We start from the raw sequence: 22,684 nt of genomic DNA on the forward strand, positions 1-22,684 counted from the left end.
CCTGGCCAGCTCATTTCAGTCCTGCTCAACAACCAAGCTCCCCATCCCCAGTGAAAATTGGAATCCCTGAAAACCCACAAACCTATAGGCTGGCTGGTGACAGCCATGCTCCAGTGGATGCTTAGTAATAAGGACACTGGGGAGAGGAAATAATAAGCTGGAACACAGTGAGCGAGTCATTCTCATTCATGAAGCTGTTTACTTGTGATACTTTGCCTTCCTACTTATGTCCTCACTGCTGCCAGATAACGATGATCAAACAGAATTCTTCAGCACCCAGAGATGTTTCCCTGAAAGCTGGGCCAGCTCCAGTCTGCCCTTGAGCAGAGGCCATGTGTGCTCTGGCATGGGGGACGGGCTGCTCACAAATGGCACTTGCAGGTGCATGACCCAGCAGTCATGTTGTTGGGAGAGCACTTCTGATGCACCAGCATCCACCCAAAGGTAAAGTACTGTCAGTAACACTGCAGTGGACATCATCTTGGCCTGCTCTCACAAGCCCCGGGGAGGGAGCGGGTCAGGGAAGGGCTGTGAACATGGTACAGCAGGAAGCCAGAGTGAGGAAGCACATGCTGTCCTGCGGCAGGCCCCAGAGCCCTCGTATAGACTGGCCTCAGCCACAGGGAGCAGATGGGAAACTGAGGTGTGGAGAGGGAGAACCTGCTCTGTGTCACATGGCAAGAAGGAATTGAAATCACCTCCTTTACTTTTTAGGCATCTTTTAGACTATCAGTATGGCAAGTGTAGCAGGTTCCCTTCCTTTACCAGTAGAGTCACTTTAAGAGAGACTGAAAAACTGAAATCACAGGGTCCTCATGGCTGGTCACCACCAGCACACTGCGGAATTTGTCAAACAGCATCAGCAGCTGGGAGCGACGCATGTTCTCATTGTACATAATCTCCTCCAAATGGTGTCGGCCTCGGAAATAGTGCAGCAGCCTGCAGGGAAGGAGAGCAAGGGAGGCATGTGGGCCAAAAGCAAGCACACACAGCTAGAACTGATACTGCCACCCTCCCATGGGACACGAATCAGGTGTTTGAGTTGTGTCCTGCATTTACATGAAAAGTGAAATTAATTAAATGGGTTCTTACCTTAGGCAAGCCTAGTGCAGAAATCCCCTGGAAAAGCAGGGGACTTCCCCCCCCCCCTTTGAGGTTTTGCAAAGGTCCTCCTTGTATCAAAAGGTTTCCTAGCCTGGGGCATTTCCTGAGATTGTGGATTTTCAACATAGTTTTAACTCCAGAAAACAAGTAAGCACAAGTGCCAACAAGCCTTAAGACGTCAAGAAGAGGCAGATTTACTTCTGCCCTCTCTTGCCTGGGCTACACTGCCCTTCATCACAGCTTTGCGTCAGAGGCCTGGGTACCTACACTTGCTTTTACAATAAAGAACATATTTTCCCTCACAGCAGCCCACGGGGCTTGGTAACTGTGGGTCATGCACTCTTGAGGTTTGGTCAGCTTGGGGTGGGTGGAGCAGTCACAACAGGGAGATGGAAATTATGGTGACAGGCACTGCAGAGAAGCTCTGGGAGTTCTAAAGCCCCCAAAGAGCCCTAAAACCCTGAAGTCTAAGCTAGAACCACACTGACTTCTTGAATTCCCAGCTCTCTTCAAATAGATGGCACAGATACCCCTTTGCAAGGGCACCAGCATGCTACAGACATCAAATAACCTTGGCCCTGCACAGTCAGTCATGGCCAGTTGCTGAGGACCTGCTCCCCAGAGAGCCATACCAGCAAGCCAGCCCTCCAGACAAAGCCAGAGTTTGCTCCTCAGTTGTCTTGAACAACCTCCCAAATGCAGGAACCATACTGCACGTGTCACTTAAATACTCCCACCTGTCAAGGCACAAACGCGTACGCCAGAATCACTTCCCCAGCTACGCAGACAGATATGCATCTGCATGTGTTACATGCCACGGACTGTGCTTCAGCAGCTTTTGCTCGTCTTTCCATACCCATCTGCAGTTTAGGAATATGCTGGCCTGCTGCTTCATGCCAACTGACAGTAAAAATGAGTGGAGATTACAAGATCTGTTTTCTAGCATTCATACAGTCCTCATGCAGGAAAAGCCCTCAAAAGACACAAAATGTCCTTTAAAGCCTTGGTGTCTGTTTTCACATGACAGTAGGACAAGGCCTCTCCTGCTTTCCCTGAGGGACTGATGTTTCCCTGGCTGTCCTCTGCTGCTCAGGCTGGGCACTCCTGTCACCCATTACCCTTCAGGGATGACTGGAAAGGAGTGACTGTGCAACAAGTCTCCCTCCATCACACTCTCCCTCTACACTGCACAGAGTCAGTTTTACTGCCAGGACACTGTCATTTGTGTTTCTCCGCTCTCCAACTTGCTGTGTTCCTCCTCGCCCTCCTCTCGTTCCCCAAACAGCTGTATGTAAGCTCAGAGCCAGGAACCTCATTGCCTCATCTCCGCAGGCAGCCCAGAGCTGCGCAGCCCCCAGCACACTGCAGGCTCCCTTCTGCTTTGATGTTCATCTGCCAGCTCTCAAATTGGCACCATTATGTACAATGTAATTGCTCCATCTCTGTACCTACAGTACAAACAAACAACAGACAGACAAGCTCCCGTCGTATTTACCTTTCCACTATCTGGGCTGTGCATTTGCCTTCTGCAGTATCTCCCACTGGGTATTTAAATCAGGCTAATTGGCTTCCCTGGGCCGACAGCAACCCAGCCACTGAGAAGTGGCTGTTAGCAGGGACAAAAGTGAGTTTGTGTGTGCATGTGTCAAAACCAGACTGTTCCCTGAGGTATTAACAGTAATTTTTTTATCTTGTAACTTGTATCACTGTTCAGAAAGTGATTCTGAAGATTTTAAAAGCTATGTATTCCCTCCTATAAAGCTGCTTGCTGTGATTGCCCATGCGCTCATCTCCTGGCACAGCTGTCTTCTGTGCAATTAATTCAACCTGGCTTTCAACAGCAATGCAGACTAAGCAGGAGTTTTCCAATAAATAAATCCATCCTATATTCAAAAAGAGTCTGGATTTGTAACCAGTCAAGATGAAATACTTTCCACTACAATAAAAGCTAGAGAGGATATTAAAGAATATCACAAAAATGCCAGCTGGAAGACACTTCCAAAGTCTAATCCAGCATCCTGCTCCAGCAGGACTATTGCCAACGCTGTAGCTTTTTCTAGCCAAGCTCTGAAACCCTCCAAGGATGGAGATCCCCCCACATGCCTGGGTAATCTGTCCTGGGCTGCACCACCCTCACGGGGAAGGAGTCTTCCCCAAAGTAGATTCTAGTTGTAGAATCTACAAAGCTGTAACCTGGGGCTCACAGCTCCAATGAAGACAGGCACTACCTTTGCCTTTTTGAGCAGTGAACGTTTATAGGGCCCAAATGGGACAGAATATGCACTTCTTGGGGCAGTAACTGCATTTGAGTCCCTCTGAAGCTGCACAGGTATGTCTGTTGACAGATGTGCGCTTCCAGATCCAGATACAGTGATGGAAGATTATTGCTTTCCATTGCTCATCACTCTTCAAGTTCTCCCTTCTTCAAGTAATAAGACCTACCCCTGTAAGAGCAGTGTAGTGTTCTTAAACACTGAAGGAAAAAAAATATTATTTCAGACTAGTCATTCAAGTAAGATTAGCTTATTTCTGGTCAAGGAGATATCCCTTCCACCAGCACTGCTTGAAGATGGAGCAGAAATTTCCACAGCGTAGTGCCACCAATGAGCATTCCCCAGTGGAGTAAAGGACCTCCATCTCCCCACTCTAATGGCAAGAAAAAAAATCCTGAAAGTGATTCCACGCCCATGGCTTGGGAAAGAAGCCATCAGTGAAGGCTCAAACTGTCTTTAAAAATACTGCTTATTGTGCAATGAGGAACATTTTGTGTACATTACCAAAGATCTAGCTCAAGAAGAACTTGTCCCCTTCTCAAGTTTACTTCTGGAAGGCCATGCCAACCCTCCTCCAGCAGCACCTAAGAACTTGGTTTTCAATTCCCATTCAATGGTACGAGGGTTAATGCAGCCAATGCTGGAGCCAAGCTTCAGTATTCCTTATTTCCCCTTAAGGTTTCTGCCTTGCAAATACCAGCTGTGCATAGCAATGGACATGCACAAGGTCCTTCTGCCATCTGTTTAACGAGTAACAGACATTTAGAGGCATAGACACAAGAAAATGTACTGGCCTGAGCTTTATTGCTCTGCTGAAAACAGCCTGTCCCTTTGTGTGCACACAACTATACTTGGAAGGGCAGCTGCAGTATATTTAGCACACTAACTATACATTTATAGCAGGAGTTTGTTCTGAGAAGCAGCTGATACAGCAGAGCTATTTGCCACAGCACAGCCCTCATTAGGCCGCTATCCCTCAAAATTACGCAAAAAGAAGAGCTGGCACAGTAACGCTAATTACGTGTTAGCATAATGAGGGAGATCAGCTCATTGACTGCAGCGGCTTCTCCACAATTGTTTACACTTTCATTAAGAGCGATAGGTTTACCCAGACACTCATCTCTGACAGTTTATGGCACAAAAAGAGAGAAAGTACTCCCACAACCTCCAAGTTATGGTGTCTCATAACGCCACCGATAACCAAGAGTGTCTTGCAAAAACATTTCTATTTGTACACTCCAGCATCCTACCCATACGACCCATTTGTTTATCATATCTTCTCTCTTCCTCACTGTTAACTTGAGAGTAAGCTATGACGTTGTCAATTCGACCTATAGCAGAACGGAAATTCAGACTTAGCAAAGCCATCCTGGGGATCTGGAAAAGAACCTGGTGCACGAGCAAACTCCAAAACAAACATCATTAAGACAGCTGCCTGGTTACAGCAGCTGATTTTATGAAGAAATAAAAGTAAATTTTTTGCATCTGCAATTCCAAAGCTTTCAAATCGCTGTTTACCCAGATGAGGGAAGCAATCACGAAATCCCTTCCTCTCCCTAGGATAACTAAGAATATGCATTGCCATTAAACTGGTCCAAAGCATCCCCCACAGATTCTGTCTTAAGATATCACCAATTACGATTTTGTTTTTACTTTCCTTTCTCACTGGTTTTGTAACAAGGAAAAAACATTTCAAAGTGCTCTAATGGCCGAAGTGTTGCCTCTCAATCAGAGAATATCCTCTGAACAGTTTACAGAAGATAGAGATGAGTAATTCAAAGAGCAGAAACTACCCGCAAGCCTGGGTGAGCTCTGTGAAAAAACCTGAGCGCAGCATAGCTGCAAACTTTGTCACAGACAAGATAAGTATTTTCTTGCTATTACAGCTTCTCTAGGCTACTTGACTATATCCATCCTAGGGCAAGAACCGGGTTTTCAGGGAATTAACAACTGAACCTGGGAAGTATAGGAAAAGCTGCAGTACTTGCCTCAAGTGGTTTTCTGCTCCACAAGCATGAAAACCAGTGAAAGCTGCACTCCAGTGATGCCACTGTGTTTTGAAATGCTTAGGAAGAAAAAGTGTTTTCCCCCACCCCTTCTTCCCAGATGGCTGGTTAGGAAGTCATTCTGCTTTTTACCATGTGCAGAACAACATCTTGCATATTTTTATTGTGTTGAAATTTGTACAACAAAACCGGGTGCTACTAATTGCACATCCTAATGGCTTTAACCTGCCTAACCTAGCATAGGCTGGCTATTAGGAAAAACTTCTTCACTGAAAGGGTTGTCAGGCATTGGAACAGGCTGCCCAGGGAGGTGGTTGAGTCTCCATCCCTGGAGGCATTTAAAAGAAGGGTAGATGTGGTGCTTGAGGATATGGTTTAGTGGTGGACTTGGCAGTGATAGGTTAGCAGTTGGACTTGATGATCTTAGGGGTCTTTTCCAACCTTAATGATTCTATGATTCTATGATAATGAGCAGCTCATCTCTACAGAACAGACTTTGAAGCCTTTGTAGACTGGTCTGTAAAAGTATTCAGGCTGGCTTTGCACCTGATACTCTTTTTCCGTGTTTCATATTTGCACGGAATTTACAAACCTTAACATATAGGAGAGCTTGCTTGGAAATATCAATGGACACAAAATGACAGCATCAGCATGACTGGGTGTTTGCTTTGCATGCTCAGAAGGTTTTTTCAGGCTATGCAGTTTTATGTCTACCATGTGTGGACACAGGAAAACTGGCAGGCACGCAGTGAAGTTCCTGTTGTCCAGCCATATGCCCTGATGCTCCTTCACACATCCAGGACTCTCTGTTAACAAGCGTTCTTGTGACAGATATATTAGTTTTTGTCAAAAACTGATGTTCACAGATGAAATAGATGTAATGGGAACAAACCCAAAAGAATTTATCCTCCAAAATCCCAAGTTAATGGGATTTGCTCAGAGTCCACACCAATCCTTCAATGAAACAGCAAGGATAAGAAAAAAAGATTACATTCTGCACTCCTTGTTTCCTACCTTGCAAACATGCGAAGATCTTCTGGATTCTGGGCAGCAGGGACATTAAGGATAGCCTCCCGCTCATGTTCCAGCAAGCTTGCTAGGAGATTCTCTGTCATCCTTTTATTTAGTGGTGAGTCCCCACCAGGTATCAATTCAGCACTGGAATTATCCATGCTAGGGCTTGTCAGAGTCATGTCATCACTACTAGCTACCAGGGGGAGAGAGAAAGAGACACAGAATTTTTATATTCCTCAGCATAATGATGCGAAGATTACCAATTCAGGCTGTTTCTATGCAGTCTTTCCAAATAATCCCTTCAGGTTTGTAGAGCAAAGAAAGTGGCTCTCGAAATGCTACATGTATCTGCAGTTAGTCATATGACAACACATTTTCTCAATGGGAAAGTCAAATGTTTCAACAAAGTCATCAATTTATGTGGAAAACTGTACTTCTGGAGACCATAAACAGTCCGCAAAAAACATCTGAAAAGAAAATTCCCAGCCAGTTCTGCTGGAATACTGTGAAATGGTAATGTGAAAGCCTAACAGCACAGAAGGTGGGAGCAAGCAGAAAGGCCAAGAAGCAATATCCTCTTGTGAGTGAGCCAGAATAAGCAGATCACAGACTTATCTGACTCACGTTCCAAGATTTCTGCCCTAATTCATGACTCCTGTGAAGCTGAAAGTTGTACGGTCTCTCCCAGTATTCAACCTCAGTGGCATTCTGAGAATGCTGCTTGTAACAGCACAGGCAGGAAAGTGTGGGGTTTTCAGCATTGTATCTGATTTATACTCTTGGAAAAATGCTTTCCTGGAATCCCCCTGAAGAATGGCACTTAAGAGGTTAAAGAAATCAGGAGACACAAACAAAAATCAATCATTTGTTAGAAACAACAGCTAGTTATGCATATCCATAGATGGCTCTACAGCCCATAGAAACCAATGCACTATTTGTTTTCAGAAACAAGAATTTAAGGTCTAATAGCCCTTAAGACTTTTACCAATGCCCAACTCTAAATTTAAGAAGGACTGGATGTAATTAGCAAGCACGCCCGCAAAGATGAGTTGTCTTGCTACCAAGGCCTGATTAGTCTAGGCATTGCTAAGGGAAGCTCTGGAAGTGGGCTGTAGTCTGAACAGCAGAGAGAAGTGTGCTCATACTTGGAGAACCAAAGCTGAGAGCATTGGGAGTGCTTAAACTTCGGCCTCCAACTCTGGCAGTAAAGCGCATGTCTTCATCTTGGGCTCGGAAATCCTCCTCATTTGGTGGCACCATCAGACAGACATAAGTGTGAAGCTGAATAAGGAGCCGGTGTTGGAGCATCCATATCACCATTTGAATTAGCTGAGTCTGCAGAGTGAGAAATGAGGTATTAAACACCCATGATATAAAATACAGGAGGAAAACAATGCACAAAGGCTAGGCTTTGTGACTAAGAAGTCACAAGGAGAGATGCTTTCCACCCTACACAACAGATTTATCTCTTCTCCAGTCATAAAAAGGTGACCAAGAACACATGTTCATTACACCCAAAGCCTTTGTGGATGCTTAGGCTCTAATCAAACCTGTAACGATCAACATGTCTTTATGCAACTGACCAGCACAGCCAGTGCCCTTGCCATAGCCCCAGCACCTGCTATGTTCTAGCAGAGCTGCTGAATGCCTTTACCAATGCTTTTGCCATACAAACGTAGCCAAACAACCCCACAGGGATCCATTCGGTCCTTTTTTAACAACAGAAGTTTAGTAGGTGCTAAAAAAAGGGGATAGTCTTCCTTCTGAGAGACCAGACATAAGAAATGAGTCAACCAGATGCAGGCCCTGATGCTCATGGCCCAACAGTGTGAGCCCTGAGATCAGTTTGCCATTTTCTAAGCAAGGCCCACTAAAATCACTAATCACTGAAGAGTTAATCCCAGAGTAGTCAGATTAAAGTGCAGGTTTGCCTAGAAAGCCAGGGAGAGGGCAGGGTGATGGGCAGAGGGGAAGCAACCAAGACAGGTGCCCTGAAGTAGGAGCCATTTGCCATCAGATGGGAAACTGCTGCAAAACCATGGGAGAGACTCCAGAGATCTGAGCTCTGCCAGGACTCAGCAATGCAAAAACAGGGCTAACAGGAGCAGAAACCTTGGCAAGAGACAGCAGCCTGCTGCTCCAAGGAGTCCACTCTCAGTGCAAAGGGTTAATATTCCTCATTTGCTCGCCATCCTTCTGCAAGAATAGGACAGGCCAAGCTTACAAAGCCACCTAGGTTTCTAGGGTGCAGACAGGCAAGAGTTTCAAAAGTGCCGAGACACGACGCTCATATTAAACAAACATGCACAACACCATTGTGTTACAGCAGCTGAAGACCTGCACAATGCCCCCAGAGCGATGCTGAAAGCAGTGGACAGAGTGAGGGACAAGTGGTTGTAGGTTTTTGGCATGGCCTATTTTCAGGAGTTTTGGAGGGGCATTCAAAACTCATCAAGTCTGAATTTCTGCACAAAAAGCCTTTTCTTATCACTGCAGGCAACCCTTCCCATAGCTAACAGCTCTGAAAAAACTGATTCATTGACAAAAGCTGTTTGGGGATTTCATAGCAACCAACAGTGTTTTGGTGAGAGAAACACATGCAGAATGAGCTCAGACTCTTAGAACGAAGCTAGCTCTGCTGTATTAATCATCAGGATAACAGGCCAAATCTCAATAAAAGCCCCAAACTGAAGTTCATCAGCCCACATAATTTTCCTTTTTCCATAAATCTTATAATTCTCAGTTCCTCATCTGCTATCAAATCACAAAAGAAACATCATCTGTTTGCAGACAGACCCGCACCCTGTCTTTTCAGGGATTACCACTTTGGGGAGCTGAATGGATTTTAATCTTAAAACATATTATCTGGGATCACCTTCAAACGTATCCGTATCTTTTGTGGAAAAGCCATAATTCATTTTACATGTTTAATAGACAATCTACAGAAGAGGAAGGTTGGCAAAAGATACCAAATACATAGTGTTTTGCTAACATCTGAAATCAGCCTGGAAGAGAGAAGGCTTACTCCAAGTGATTATGTTGCTAAAAACCTCCCTTCCAGATGCAGGCCTGGATGGAAAGATGTTTCATATATTTTACTTAAATTCCAACCTGTTGGCACACAGCTATGTCTGATTAGCTAGTTTCACATCAAATGAAAGAGGTCTGCACATTTCACAGCACAAAATAACCCTCAATAGTCCAAGGCAATTCAGGAGACAGTAAGACAGGCTCTACCAGACCTGCAGAATCTGCCTGGTAGGCCCTGATCTAGACCAGCCTCCACTGGTCACTTCAGAGCTGTCATGAATTATAAAAATAGCCAGTTGCTTTCATTACAGATCTGTGTGCATGCAAAGTCTTCTCCAACACTCTAATTCTGCATACACACCTTCACCTCAATGCTCTTGTGCAAATATCTAGAAAGCCACCCTTGAGACAGCAGCTATGGCTCAGTGGAAAAAGAAGCCAGGCAAAAGTGGTGTTACAGCTTTACAACTCTAACATTGTACAATTGCCAAATGCCTTTGTGCCATAAGTGGGAGAGCTGGAGACTGGCTGTGACTAACTTGAAAACTAGAGAAAACTGTTCTTCCTTATTGAAGTGAGCCTGAACAATCATCCCTAGATAACAGAGAATGTTGATCGTTGACAGTTATCTATAATAAGCTAGACTTCAGCAGGAATTTGGTACCTCTTAAAATCTAGTCCTAGAAAAAAGCCCAAGCGATGCAGTGTCCTGCACCATGCCCAAAGTGGTGTGCTTTGTGCCTCACGCCACCATTTCCACTTTGTCCTGCCCACACATAAATACCTTTTCTATGTTTAAACCTATTTATCAATAGCGGCAAGTGTTTTCACAGATAAGGCCTAGCAGAAGCTTTGCTAGTATGTTCTGCTGCTTGACTCTGGACACAAACAGTGAGTTTAGGTCCATTCTCCATCTCCTCCTCTTGGTGGAGGTTACAGGCAGGTTTGCAGGAGAGGCGGCTTCCCTGCACCATCTGTGCTGCTCTGGCTGTTCGAAACTCTCGTCCTTCAGAGATACAGCGTTACCTTGGTGCATGGTCTCAGTCTACTTGTCAAGCTGGGCTCCTTGCTGAAGCCAAAAAGGGCTGAGATTGGCTTTCCCAGGCAAGGATATGTATGCTTCAGACCCAGAGTGCCTCCACTCAACTCAGTCATCATCTGTCACTGTAGGAAGTCATAGCCAGCCTTTTTTGGCTGAAACACCAGGACCGTGATGGAAATACAAAAGGCAACATTTTTTGCCACTTAATTTAACTAATAATCAACTCTAAATTTCATCCATATTCCTTTCATCCTTCCCGTCTCCCCATGCTGCCTCTTTCCACTCTGCATTGAGGGGTCCTGTCTGCCACAGTATCTGGACCGCTCCCGCTGGCATGGATTAGCCCGTAGCCATCCCCTTTTTCTCCCCATCTCGTGGCACAGCAGGCCCTGGGCGAAGTTAGAGCATACTGTCATGCAAGGCAGCACGGAAGGCGTTGGTAACAATACGTTGCTTTGTGCTTATTGACAAAAGCAGAGAAGACGTATTCGCTTCTGAAAACATGGGCGCTATACGTCAGTCCATCTGGGCAGTTTGGGACAGTCAGAAGAAAGCTCAGCCCCAAGCCTTGGCGGGACAAGATCCACCATTCATTATTCTCCCCTCCCTGTGGGAATCAAAGGGAGCATTCGTAAAGCTCTTGAGTCACACGTTAAATGAAACACGTTTCCTGTGAGGATTCTTCAAGGCTGTTTCATTCCCAGGCCTAAAAAGCTACAGAAAACACCAAGATCACTGGGACCAGCAACAGGTTCAGAAAAAGGAAGGGAAAAGAGCAACCCAGAAGCACTCAATCCTAGCTTGTTTCTCACTACATGAAGATACACACTCTTAGTTAAAACACAGCTTGTTTTGCCCACCGAAGTATACAGGCCCCCTTTCTCCAGTCTGGATTAACTAGGACTCAAGTTCTCAAGGACTGACTTGAGAACTAAGTGCTGCCTTGGCTCAGTAGGACAGCACCTTCAAAGTCACTTGGGTAAAGGCATGTTTGCTGTAATATATTACCTTTCTTTACCATTCAAACCATGCTGTTGTATGAGAAACAGATCAGCTATTGAAACTTCTCCCTGTTTTGCAGAAAACAGACTCTGAAGACCCTTATTAATGCAGGACAAAATGTTTATTGTCTCATATTGCCATTTTAGTCATTATGTAACAGCTTTGAATTCTCACTTTTCTAAGAGAACTTAACCATTCCCTCCATTTAGGCCTAGAAAGCCATATTTAACTTGCAACACTGAAAACCCCTGGTTTTATATCTAGTCCAACTGAATACAAATGCATCTTAATACTACTTCCATACCTCTGCCAACAAAAGCTCCCGTGACTCTTAATGCCTTCCAGACATCCAGGAGAACAGTCCCATTTGCAGCGTGTCTCTCAGAAGACACAACTACCTATTCAGTACGTGCATGCAGCTCTCCTCCCACTCCCATCCCCTGACACACGCGCTCATTTTCCACCGAGCTGTTACACAAAGCACAGTACATTTTCTGGATGCATAAGGCAGAGGCCTCATCTACCAGTGCCTTACTCCCAACAGGATGGCCAGAGTTATTAAAATAAAGGTGAAAAATTAAACATAGTTTGTTCAGCAGCAGCTGTCATACTTTCCCATCTGGTTTTTTTTTTCTGCAGTTACCCTAGCCCCATCAATGGAGAGTTGGATAACTACAGTAATAATAACAATGCTCATTATGATAAAGAGCTACTGTAGTGAAGGGATGCAGGGAGGAAATGGCATGTCTCATTCACCTAGGTACACTCCTTCTGCCTAATGGGTGGAAAGACCCCCCCTGCTAGTCCACGTTTGCTCCTCAAGGGAGGGTAGAGAGATATTATACCTTCTTCTGAAACAGATGAACTAGCTGAGGCCATAACGCAAGGAGGAGGGGAAGCCACAACCATTATCCCGTTCTCTTCGTTTGCAAAGAAACTTAGCTGGGTGAAGAAACTTTGATACTGTACGAAGAAAGCCTTGCACTGAAAAGCATGTTAAATCATCCTCATGCAGCAACCACCGTTCTCCAGCATGTGCCTAATACACATAGTCTGTCAATGAATGTGTGCTAGCTAAAGGTTTTAGATCACCAAGCCTTTCTGGGCTTTCACAGGAGGTTATAAAGGGGGTGTGCACCACACTGAACACCACCAGAGCTCCTCTCTGGTGTGCTCTGTGCTCGCATCAAGGCTGTGCCACACATATGAGAGGAAAGCACAGGGACAGGAACCAACAGTCAGGGGCAGTAGAAGGAAGAACAACTTCTTTGGGGTCAGGGTAGAAGAGAGGCAAACTGCTTTTTTCTCAGTAAAAACACTAAAAGGGAAGATGAGTTTCCCTATTGTATCAGCTGACAGGATCTCCTCACTCCGTGGCCGCACCCTGGTAAGATCCAGCACCAACAGCATGAGCTAAACTGGTTGCTGTTCAGGACAGTCCCAGGCTGCATTGGATTGCTGCAAGTCCACATGACACCACACAGCATGGTAGAACTAACATAACTCATGGCCATGAAAAGGGAAAAGTAGCTTCTGCTTTCCTCACTCACATCCCCAGCTGCAGTACCTCCCTCATTCTGCACCAGGCCTGGAGCTTGCTGGGTCTCCCCGTGAGCAAATTCCACCTGCTAACCTGGCAGAAAACTAGCGCAGCTGAAACAAGTTAAGTGAATAGAGTCAAGCTGGACAGGAGCCAGTGCTCTAGTGTAAAGCTAAGAGGGAAGGGAGGAAGGCATGTGTGCACACACCTAAGAGTGGAAAGGAAAAACAGAGCCCCCTCTCAGCAGCACCAAGATATCATGAGATCAGCTGTGCTGTAGGCATAGGCACATCCTCACCGCTGCAGCTCCAAGCAAGGCAGGTTAAACACAGCAAAAGGGAACCTAGCACAGAGATGACTATGTGAATACCAAAAACTTTGCAAATTATAAGCAGAAGACCACTGATAGATATACAGCAACCAAAGAGTTCAGTTGCAATATGCTGCTTGTGATCACAGGCAAGAAACCGAATCAAGACGACGGGCTCGAGAAAAATTCCTGCCTCTAGCATAGGGTACACTGAGAGCACTGGCAGCCCTGGCAGACACCCCTCAGTGGACATCTCCCACCTACTTGACACACAGACACCAAAAGCAGAATGTAGACATGCACACCATCTTTCAAGCCAGTCTTGCCCTTGCTCAGGGTGTTGCAGGTTGTTTGTACCTCCTACCAGCCAAAAACTACCACAGCACCCCAAGTATAAAAATACCAGCATCACATTTTTAAATCTACCCAAAGGAATGGAGCAACTCCATCATATGACAGTAAGCAAACAGAAATAACTTCGTCCTCTTTCAAATCAAGCAGTACGACTTTGTATAAAAACAGGAAGAAGGGCTCTTTAACAGCTTTCCTATTTTGTATCGTGGACTTTAATGCCTTCCGTATTCTCTGCCCAACCAGAAGCACATGCCAAAAGGAGGGAGCCAATCCTATGCTTAAGATGAGCATCAAATGGGATGGATGCTATAAGGCTATAACAGTTTCTGCAGAAAATTCAGCCCTCCCCACAGTATTGACCTCCCAGCACAGATGACCTTCAAAATACCGAGATAGTACAGTCACCATGATGAAAAGCACATGACAATAGGCTCCTACTGAAAATCTTCAAAGTTAAAAAAAAACACATTCCCTCTTCCTTTGTACACAAAGAACAAAGTTACAGTGAAAGGTCAAAACTTTGTTAATTTTTTCGAAGGCAAAGCAAATACAATTTGACAGTATTTACAGTTCAGAGTACAGCATCTTTTGTTGCTGCAGTGGAACAAAAGCCCACCTATATTTCGTCAGATTAATTGCTCTATGGACAAGATCTCTGTTAATTACAATTGGAGCCTGACCACCCCAGGATAGGGATGGGATTCATCTCTTTTAAAAGGCCAGTTCCTAACAAACCAATGATTTACCTATGTGGAATTCTTTGTATTAAAGTAGAAGAAAATACTTTTCCTACATTAATGGACTGATATGAAAACATCTAAAAACCCTCTCTAGTCTAAACTCCCCCAAGAACTGTCATGCCTAGCTTTATCAACAAGAATCTTGCCATGACTCACAACAGCCCACCAGCATGGTCTGCTTTATCTTTACATGTCTTGCCTGTGTGGCCCTGAGTCTTCTGCAATCAGAGTTCTCAACCCCCTTTTCAGACAGCAGAAGGCACTTCCATAGCTTTTCACAGCATCATCCTTCACCCTGCCAGACACGCTGAAGGGATGATGAAAACAAGCCATGCTGGTGACCTTTAGGGCCCCACCACAGACAGGTGAGCATCAAAGAGGAGATGTACACTCCAAAAGAACCATTTTATCACTCCAACAGCTCTGGCAAACATTGATCACTCACTGTTGTTTCAAGGCATAATTTCAGCAGTAAGTGGCAGACCTTATTTGTGTATTTTAAAGAAAAGCAGGATGTCTGAGAACAACCAAAGTATTGAAGAAGTATTAAAGCAAGTAAATAATTTTAAAAGGGGTACTGAGAATAAGAATGCCTCCTGAAGCTACCGCTGCTAGAATAAAGTTAATGCTATTAATTCAGCTTCAATTTTCAGGACACAGATTTGCCTGTAACTATAATGAAGTACTGACAAAATGGTAGTCGGGGATCCTCCCCTGCCTCCCAAGGTGACAGCTGACCAGTACATACTATCAGGATTAGATGATACATCATTAGTTATCTTTATCTCCGATCATAATCTCTGCCAACCTGTAATTACAACAAATTCCTCTCTCACAATTGTGCCTATGTGCGCAATCGATGTTAATCTTCCAGATATTTGAACAGTGGCTAGGTTCATACAGCCAGCAAGTCATTAAAGCATGAAGGCTAGCAAACAACACTACAAGAAATCAGCTGAAGAAATCTGCCGATGCTCCCTTTGCTGCAATGAGCTGTGTCCAGAGGTCCAAGCTTCTTCATCTGGAAATACAAGTGTCAGCGAAGAGACTTCATGTTATTGAGCTTTTTCTTGCATTTCACCAGCTCCCAGAAATGCCACAAGCCACGGTGTATGTGTAAGCAAAACAACAACACACAAATCTAAAATCCCTACATTATTATCCCAAATCTGAGTGTTAAAATGCTAATGCTGTAACATTTGGACTCCTGTTGACTAGATGCTGAGTCTACTTTCTGAAACAGCCGTCAAACAATTCCATGAAACTGGAATCAAAAGCTATGAGAATAGACAGTTTGCTTTTATAACCAGATCGTGAACTTAAGGCAGATGGAGTACAATAAAATTAAATGTGACTGTCAGGAATCCACAGACTTGCACTCAGTCCTACTAATTTATGACAGTTTTCAGCAGACCAAATGGAGTTTCAGTTTTCCCTACTATATCACTCAAGGAAAAGGAATATTCTGATTTTTCTTTTAGAATTGTGCTTTGCTAGCACAGAGCATCCACAGACCTTCATCTTGAACATCCTCACAGCTTTTTGGCATGTGGATATGGAACAACAAATCATATGGCTGGAAACACAGTAATCGGCAACTTCTAAACCTGCAACAGCAGGTTCCTGACTAGGTACTCCAAAAGCAACACCATTCCTTGTTCTCATTAGCCGAGAACGAGGAGCTCTGGTATAGTCCCCATCTCACCTCCTGAACAGGTGGTGCGAGCGGATTCTTGAACTCTGAGAGTGACACTGGGAGGGAGAACTTGGAAAGCATCGACGGCAGGTTGTGGCCCCGGAACTGACAAGAAAACGCATCTGCTAATGGAGAATAACTACAGAAAAGAGGTAAAGGCAGAAATCAGTTTTATATTGCTGGTCAGTGTAACATTTATCCTTTTAAGCATTACAGAGGTGCCAATTCCCAAATGAAATATTCTCTGTCATCTAGAGAAACAGTAAGGATAGTTTATGGCATGTTGCATCCTGCAAAAGTAAGCAAGAAGCATATGCTCTTTCATCTTGGCATTACATTCAGCTCCAGTACATTATTCGAGGTGTGGAGGGAATCCAGAGGAGAAAAATAAAAATTACAAGAAGTCCAGACCTGCACAGTCTCCGATCAGGGATTGGGCAGTCAAGAGAAGACAGGGATGGGCAGGATGTATATACAATCTTTTGAATATGCAAAATACAGCTGCAGATGTGACTGTTCTCCCTGCCTATGCTGAGAGGACAAGCAATATGCCTGATCAGAAGTAGGGAGAGTCAAGTTAAATATTAGGAAAACTGTCTGTCTTAAGATTTCTGTCTACAAAAGTCTTCAAGAACAGCACTGCCATATACGACATAGGCACAGTTGCTCCTGAATGACCTCAAGGTCCCTTCCAGCCCTATTTTTATACTTCTACCACAGAAGTTTTGATTTAAAACTATTTTCCTATAACTGAGTTCCAACATAGATTCTAAAACCATCTCAAAATCCAACACAGAAAGGGTTGCCAATCTTCAGTAGTGCAAAAACACCCATCGCTGCCTCCACATCTTCCTTGCATTGCTGCTGCCTGCTCTCAAAATGGCCGCATTGCATTCTGTCTGCGAGAAGGCGATCAGTGTAAAATGCCACCGCATGAAACAATACAATAGTGATAGCAACACTACCCTGATTTCCTACTTTTGAAGACTTTCAGGTGTTGCTGTGTGCCATGTACACAGATCATCCTGTGAAACACTCGTTTATTTAACTTAATCATAAAGTATTTTGTTTTGTAAATGTTTCCGTATTGCTTCAGGTTCGTACAGCCTTTCTGATATGGACATTCAGTGATGAGCATACTAAAAATACTAAAAGTAGCTTCACGGGTTAAATATTGCTTCCAAGGCCCACATCACTGTAGAAACATATTGATCTGCTATGATGCTCCTCCCTACCACACACAAACTCCTATATGGCTTTGCAAGCTCAGGCACATGTAATGGTTTGTGTTCTGTACAGTCTCAACAAATTCGTACGTGAAGAAAGGTCCTACCCTGTATCCAGTAAGACAGGGAAGGAAAGCACATCTGCACTTCTCACCACTTTTTTGCTACAGTCACTCATTTTCCTTCTACTTACAGACAGACACTGGCATTTGGAGAAAGCATGTAGACATTGTTTTCACACAGAGGATAAATAATAATTGCTTTTCCCCAGTAAACGAGATGTGCAGCAAGCTGGAAAACCTGCATTGAGAAAACAAAGAAATATTAGGAGAGCAAAAGAGCAAAACTCAAACTCTCAGCAAGAGTTCCATGCAATGACAGAAAAGTCTTGTCTGAGCTGAGATTAGAGGAAAATGTTCCATCCTTTCACCCTGCCTTCAGAATAAATTCAGCATTTAATATAACATGTGGCACATCAAAAGGCATTTGACAAGGTTATGAATTTCCAGAGGTTCACTTCACATTTTTAAGCAACTTAGTATTTCCTGCCTTAACAGAATTTCTTCAAACTGTATCAACAGAAGTTTAGCTACTTTTCAAGCCCCCATTTTTGTTTATTCACAAAAATGCATTAAGTGTTATACATGAAAAATAAAACAAAAGAATCAGCCTCTACTATGACACAAACATAAAGGAAACCAACACTACCTTTTTAATGCACTGAGATATTTCAGTAATGAGTTACACAAAGTATTTTAATGTGTTAAACAAGTCGGTGGTTGTTAATGGCTGTGGAAGAGCCACACAAATAGCATCTATGAGACATAAAATCCAGCCTGTATCATTAGATGCATTTAACTTTGCTTTTTTGTGGAGAACAAAACTACAGAAGCAGTAGGGAATTTCCAGAGTTCATCCCATAGCTATATAATGCCAAGTAGCACTACAGACCACTGTAAGCAGACCTGGGAATTTTATTATGAAACAGGACTTTTCCCTTCAAATAAGACAAGGTGCAGACCTATGATCAGGAGCATCTGAGATGACAAGCTGTGTTCTTCTCCCCTGTCGCACAGAGTATAGATCGCATCCCCAGGTCTGAATCAACCCTTAGAAGCATGGAGTAGCTCTCCCCTCTCCCGTATCATCTAATATAATCATCAGGCCCGGCAAGGAAAGGGCCTCAATGACCACAATCATCCACAGTGGTCTCTCAGTGGCCTTGTGTCTCATGTGATTGCCAGAGTCTCATTCCCTCCACTGGCACAAACTTCCCTTTCCAAGGGCTTGTCACATCACCTTGAGCAATTCAGATTTAAAATCTGGTTGTCAGTACTGGAAAGACATTCAGAAAGAGCTTCTGGCTTGGAGAGACTGGCTCAAAATTTTGGACCAAGCCTAAACTAGAGCTTCTTCCTGGGACTTTGCAAAATCTGTGCACTAATGTACTAAAAGAAATCGATAGGTAGGTTTGCACAGGCTTTCAGAGCTCTTTAGTAGGAAAGATCTTGGCAGATCCAGAGAAAGCAGCAGCATTTGGCCGTGGCAGCTGAAAGCTCTTACTTGCATTTTGGATGCATCCATTTGCACAGACATCAACACGGCAGAACCAAGCAGACCACTGTGGCATAGGTCAAGAGTACTATTTGTTCTGATTTTAACTACCTAAAGGGAAGGGACAGAGAAGACAGATCCACTCTTCTCAGAGGGGCACAGGGATGGGATGAAGGCAACACACACAAGGTGGAGGATGGGAAATCCCTGTTAGATACAAAGGAAGTTTTTCACTTTTTTGATGCTGGTCGGATGCTGGACCGGGGCCCAGAAAGGCTGTGGGGTCTTCATCCCTGGAGGTATTAGGATTTCAAACTGACGTGTTCCTGAGCAGCCTGCTTTAATGGACTTGCTTGGAGCAGTGGTGTGGACTAGAGACCTCCAGATGCCCCTGCTACCCCACAGCAATCTGTCATTTAGAAGTGGCTGCAGGACTGTCAAGCACCATTGCTGCATCACTGCTCTTTGTTCTCTCCAACCTTTCCCCACGCCCTAAGGCTCACGCTTTCTCTGTGCACTCTGCTCACACTGAGAGAACTGATGTGCTCATGTACACAGAAACCCACTAGCACACAGAAAGAAAATGCCTCATGAATTAAAAGAATTTCAGCTGCCATTGACAGTTCCCTGTACCTGCAGCAATGCCAAGTCAGCATCTTGAGCCAGTTGCTGCAAATTCTTCACAGCAGAGGTAGTTTTAATTACTCTCACCAAGGCAGGAGAGCAGTCCAACGGGAGCTCATTAAGCAATGACTTCTCATCATTTAACAGTAATAAGGCATGGTAAGGCCTGCAGAAAAAAAGGAATACATTTGCACAGTACACTGCAACTTTTCCTGAAGGCTTAGTTATTCCCAGACCACGACACCTGGGGTCAATCTATTGGGAAACAGGAACTTCCAATATCATCCTTTTGCTGCGCGTGGGTTCAGAATAAGCTTATTTTTATGTCACAAGACACGATGCTCCCCATAAAAAGAGGACAGAGGGCTATATGGTAACTAGATGCCCTGGTGACTAGCAAAAAAATAACTGTGCTGTGCTGGCATACAATTAAGCCTGGAGAACTAGCCTGAAAAATGCTCATCTGCATTGCTGGAATACAGAATGGAGTTAGAAAAAAGGAAGAAGGCAAGAATTAGTTACTTTTGCAGGTAAAAAGCTCTAAACATGGAGAACAGGCAATAAGATATCATGGGGCCTGAGCTCTTTTCTTCTAAAAGCAAAATTATTTTGGGGTCAACAGATTAAAATGAACATCCGATTCCTCTGACTGGAAACAGTGCAGACCTCTCTTGCAGCATCACCTCAGTATAGCCACCTAATGTTAACGTAAACGCTGTGGCTTCATGTTGCTATGTATCCAGCAGCTTCATGGTACCTCGGCATCAGCTTCAGGAAGTCCTGTCTCAACCCATGCCCCCCCTACTATAGCTCAGTGTCACATCACCCCCTAGCCATTCCAGCACAGACATTTGCAGCACCACACTTGGAACTGGAGGGACGACCAGCCACACTCTGAAGGACAGAGCTTGCTCTTACCTGATAGATTTCAGGCTTCTCTCAATTGCTTCAGGGGGTATAAAGTTTGTGGCAACATAATGGATTTTATGAGGCAGGCAGAAACTCACTTCCAGCCAGTTGTTGATATGTAAACGGACTACCCCTGTTGTGCAGAGACTGAAATAGGAAGAAAATAAATACAATATTTACCATGTATAACAAATGAAAATACGGGTCCAGATTCACCCCTGCACAGGAGCCACATCAGGACAAGAAAAGACTGAATGTACCCTGTCTGTTCCCAGACTGGCTGAGGACCGGCTGATTCCTAGCTGCAAGGCCTTCCTTAACTTGTACTTAGAGAGCGTTTATCCCCTACGAGGCTTTGGGGGAATTTGAAAGACTTCACCCCACTGATCTTCCACTCCCTCTGCTCTTAACATTGCAGCAGTATCTCAAGTTAAAAGAGTTTCTTGAAAATCTGCTGCAAGACACTGGAAAATTCCCTAGACCAGAGCTGCAAATGGCAAAGATGAATAGGGTACAATGTTTTCACCTCTAATTTCCATCTTCTTCTCCAAGGAAAAAGAAAAGGAGATGTCTGTACTGGGCAAGGGGTGTTACAAGCAGCACACTTCCACAGTAACAGATTCCTTCAGTTCTGCATAGATTTTGTTTCCTACTAACCTGCTCCTGCTTGTCACATGAAATCACAAAAGTGCTTGTTAAATGGTTTCTTCATTCTAGGAAACCACATGGACTAAGCTAAGCCTTTAAGCTGACTTCAGACAACAGGAATGGAGTGGAAATGATGGACATCTCCGGAATGACAATAAAGTCTGACCCTTGTGTTTAGCCTGAAAGCAACTATAAGCTTCTTTTACTGAAAAAAACAGAAAGCTGGGAGATTAGAGCAACGAACGTCATTCAAATAGTGTTGCAGAAGTCTGTAAATCTAGACAACAGATTAAATATACCTAGGTATATTTACTTAAAAAAGGGTCAAGGTACCATAAGAGTAACATACCATGAGGAGCTAAGCTAGCACCACCTTGCAAACCTTCACAATGCTGCCCAGCGCGTAGGCAGGAAACGCTGGCCTGGGAACAGTTTTGCTAGAGGCAGTGGGGCCCAGCGCATCTTTTCATGTATACTGTGTTAGGAACACATATAAACTTGCAAATCAATCTTAAGCAACAGCTAATCTTGTCTATACTAGAGAGCTGAATTTCTCAGCATGTCCTTTGGTTTTAAACTTTGTTCCAAAATAATTTTTTTTTTTTTGGCCTACAATGAAAAATCAAAGTTTGCACTCTGAAAATTCCAGTCTGAATTTTAAATTCAAGTGTGTTGAGACTCGCAATATGACTTTTATGTCATTAACGCCCACGAATTTCCCCTCTACACAAAACAGATTTAAAAACATGCCAGGAACAGGCCGGGAGCAAATATACGTCTTGGAAACTCTTTATGTGGTGATTTAAACATTTATACCTAGCATTCAATTGTAGGCCACAAACTAACATGCTCTTTTTCAAGTTCATCTGGTTGTATACAGGGTTTAGAGAGGCCTGAAATTTCAGCTTGAAAACAAAAACATTGGGTAGCTTTGGCTGCTGGTATAACTATTCACCAAACCACAACAGAGCTGTGTGAGAGCAAACATGATCCCGTCCTGCCTCGTGCATGATCAGACTCATTAGGGAAAATCTCACAGCAGACAATACTTTTCAAAAGCAGAGGCCATGGTTTTGCTCTCAAATCTTGCACTGACCTCTGAAAAATATCGATTTTTGAAGCTGCAAATGGAGCAGATAAAAGGAACTGAAAGGATGAATCCACTGTCTCTCTGGTGCTGCCACCTCACATCTGATCAGAGGCTCCACACCCTGAAGGAACATGCAAAGCACAGCAAACACCTCCGTTTTTCTTGCATTAAATGCTGCAACTCCAGTAACACTGCTTATCCCACCAGACATACACCAACTGACAGATAAAGCTGGATCCTCTCAAAATAGATCAAGATAAAGGGCACCCTGAAGCAGTAGCTATCCACACCATCTACCAGGCCAAATACTCACACGAGAAAACATTACAGTAAATGAGCAGGACAAGTGCGTGAAGAGACTACCTGAAAGCTATTGGGGTTGTTAAAACACATTACTGAAAAGAAGCAGATACATGAAAACATTAAACACTTGCAGGGATATTTTCCCTGCATAGTTTAACATTCAGGAAATAGAAAAAAATACAGTTGGTTCCTTTCATTCCTTGGTCCAAGTGCACCAAG

General features: G+C 44.0%; 1 protein-coding gene across 18 annotated transcripts in view; it reads right to left on the reverse strand.

The window, feature by feature from the left end:
• Positions 1-179: 179 nt before the first annotated feature.
• NPRL3 (NPR3 like, GATOR1 complex subunit) overlaps positions 180-22,684 on the reverse strand; it is a 47,190-nt gene continuing 24,685 nt past the window's right edge. For all 18 annotated transcript variants that reach the window (XM_064462002.1, XM_064462000.1, XM_064462001.1 and 15 more), the window contains 7 exons: positions 20,434-20,571; positions 19,525-19,681; positions 17,531-17,637; positions 16,121-16,250; positions 7,543-7,732; positions 6,398-6,590; positions 180-939 (listed from right to left, as the gene is read on the reverse strand). In XM_064462002.1, coding sequence (XP_064318072.1) covers positions 774-939; positions 6,398-6,590; positions 7,543-7,732; positions 16,121-16,250; positions 17,531-17,637; positions 19,525-19,681; positions 20,434-20,571 — 1,081 coding nt within the window. In that variant the 3' untranslated portion in view covers positions 180-773. The remainder of the gene's footprint in view (positions 940-6,397; positions 6,591-7,542; positions 7,733-16,120; positions 16,251-17,530; positions 17,638-19,524; positions 19,682-20,433; positions 20,572-22,684) is intronic.

Source organism: Phalacrocorax carbo, chromosome 10 (genome assembly GCF_963921805.1).
Source record: "Phalacrocorax carbo chromosome 10, bPhaCar2.1, whole genome shotgun sequence".
Taxonomy (NCBI): Eukaryota; Metazoa; Chordata; class Aves; order Suliformes; family Phalacrocoracidae; genus Phalacrocorax; species Phalacrocorax carbo.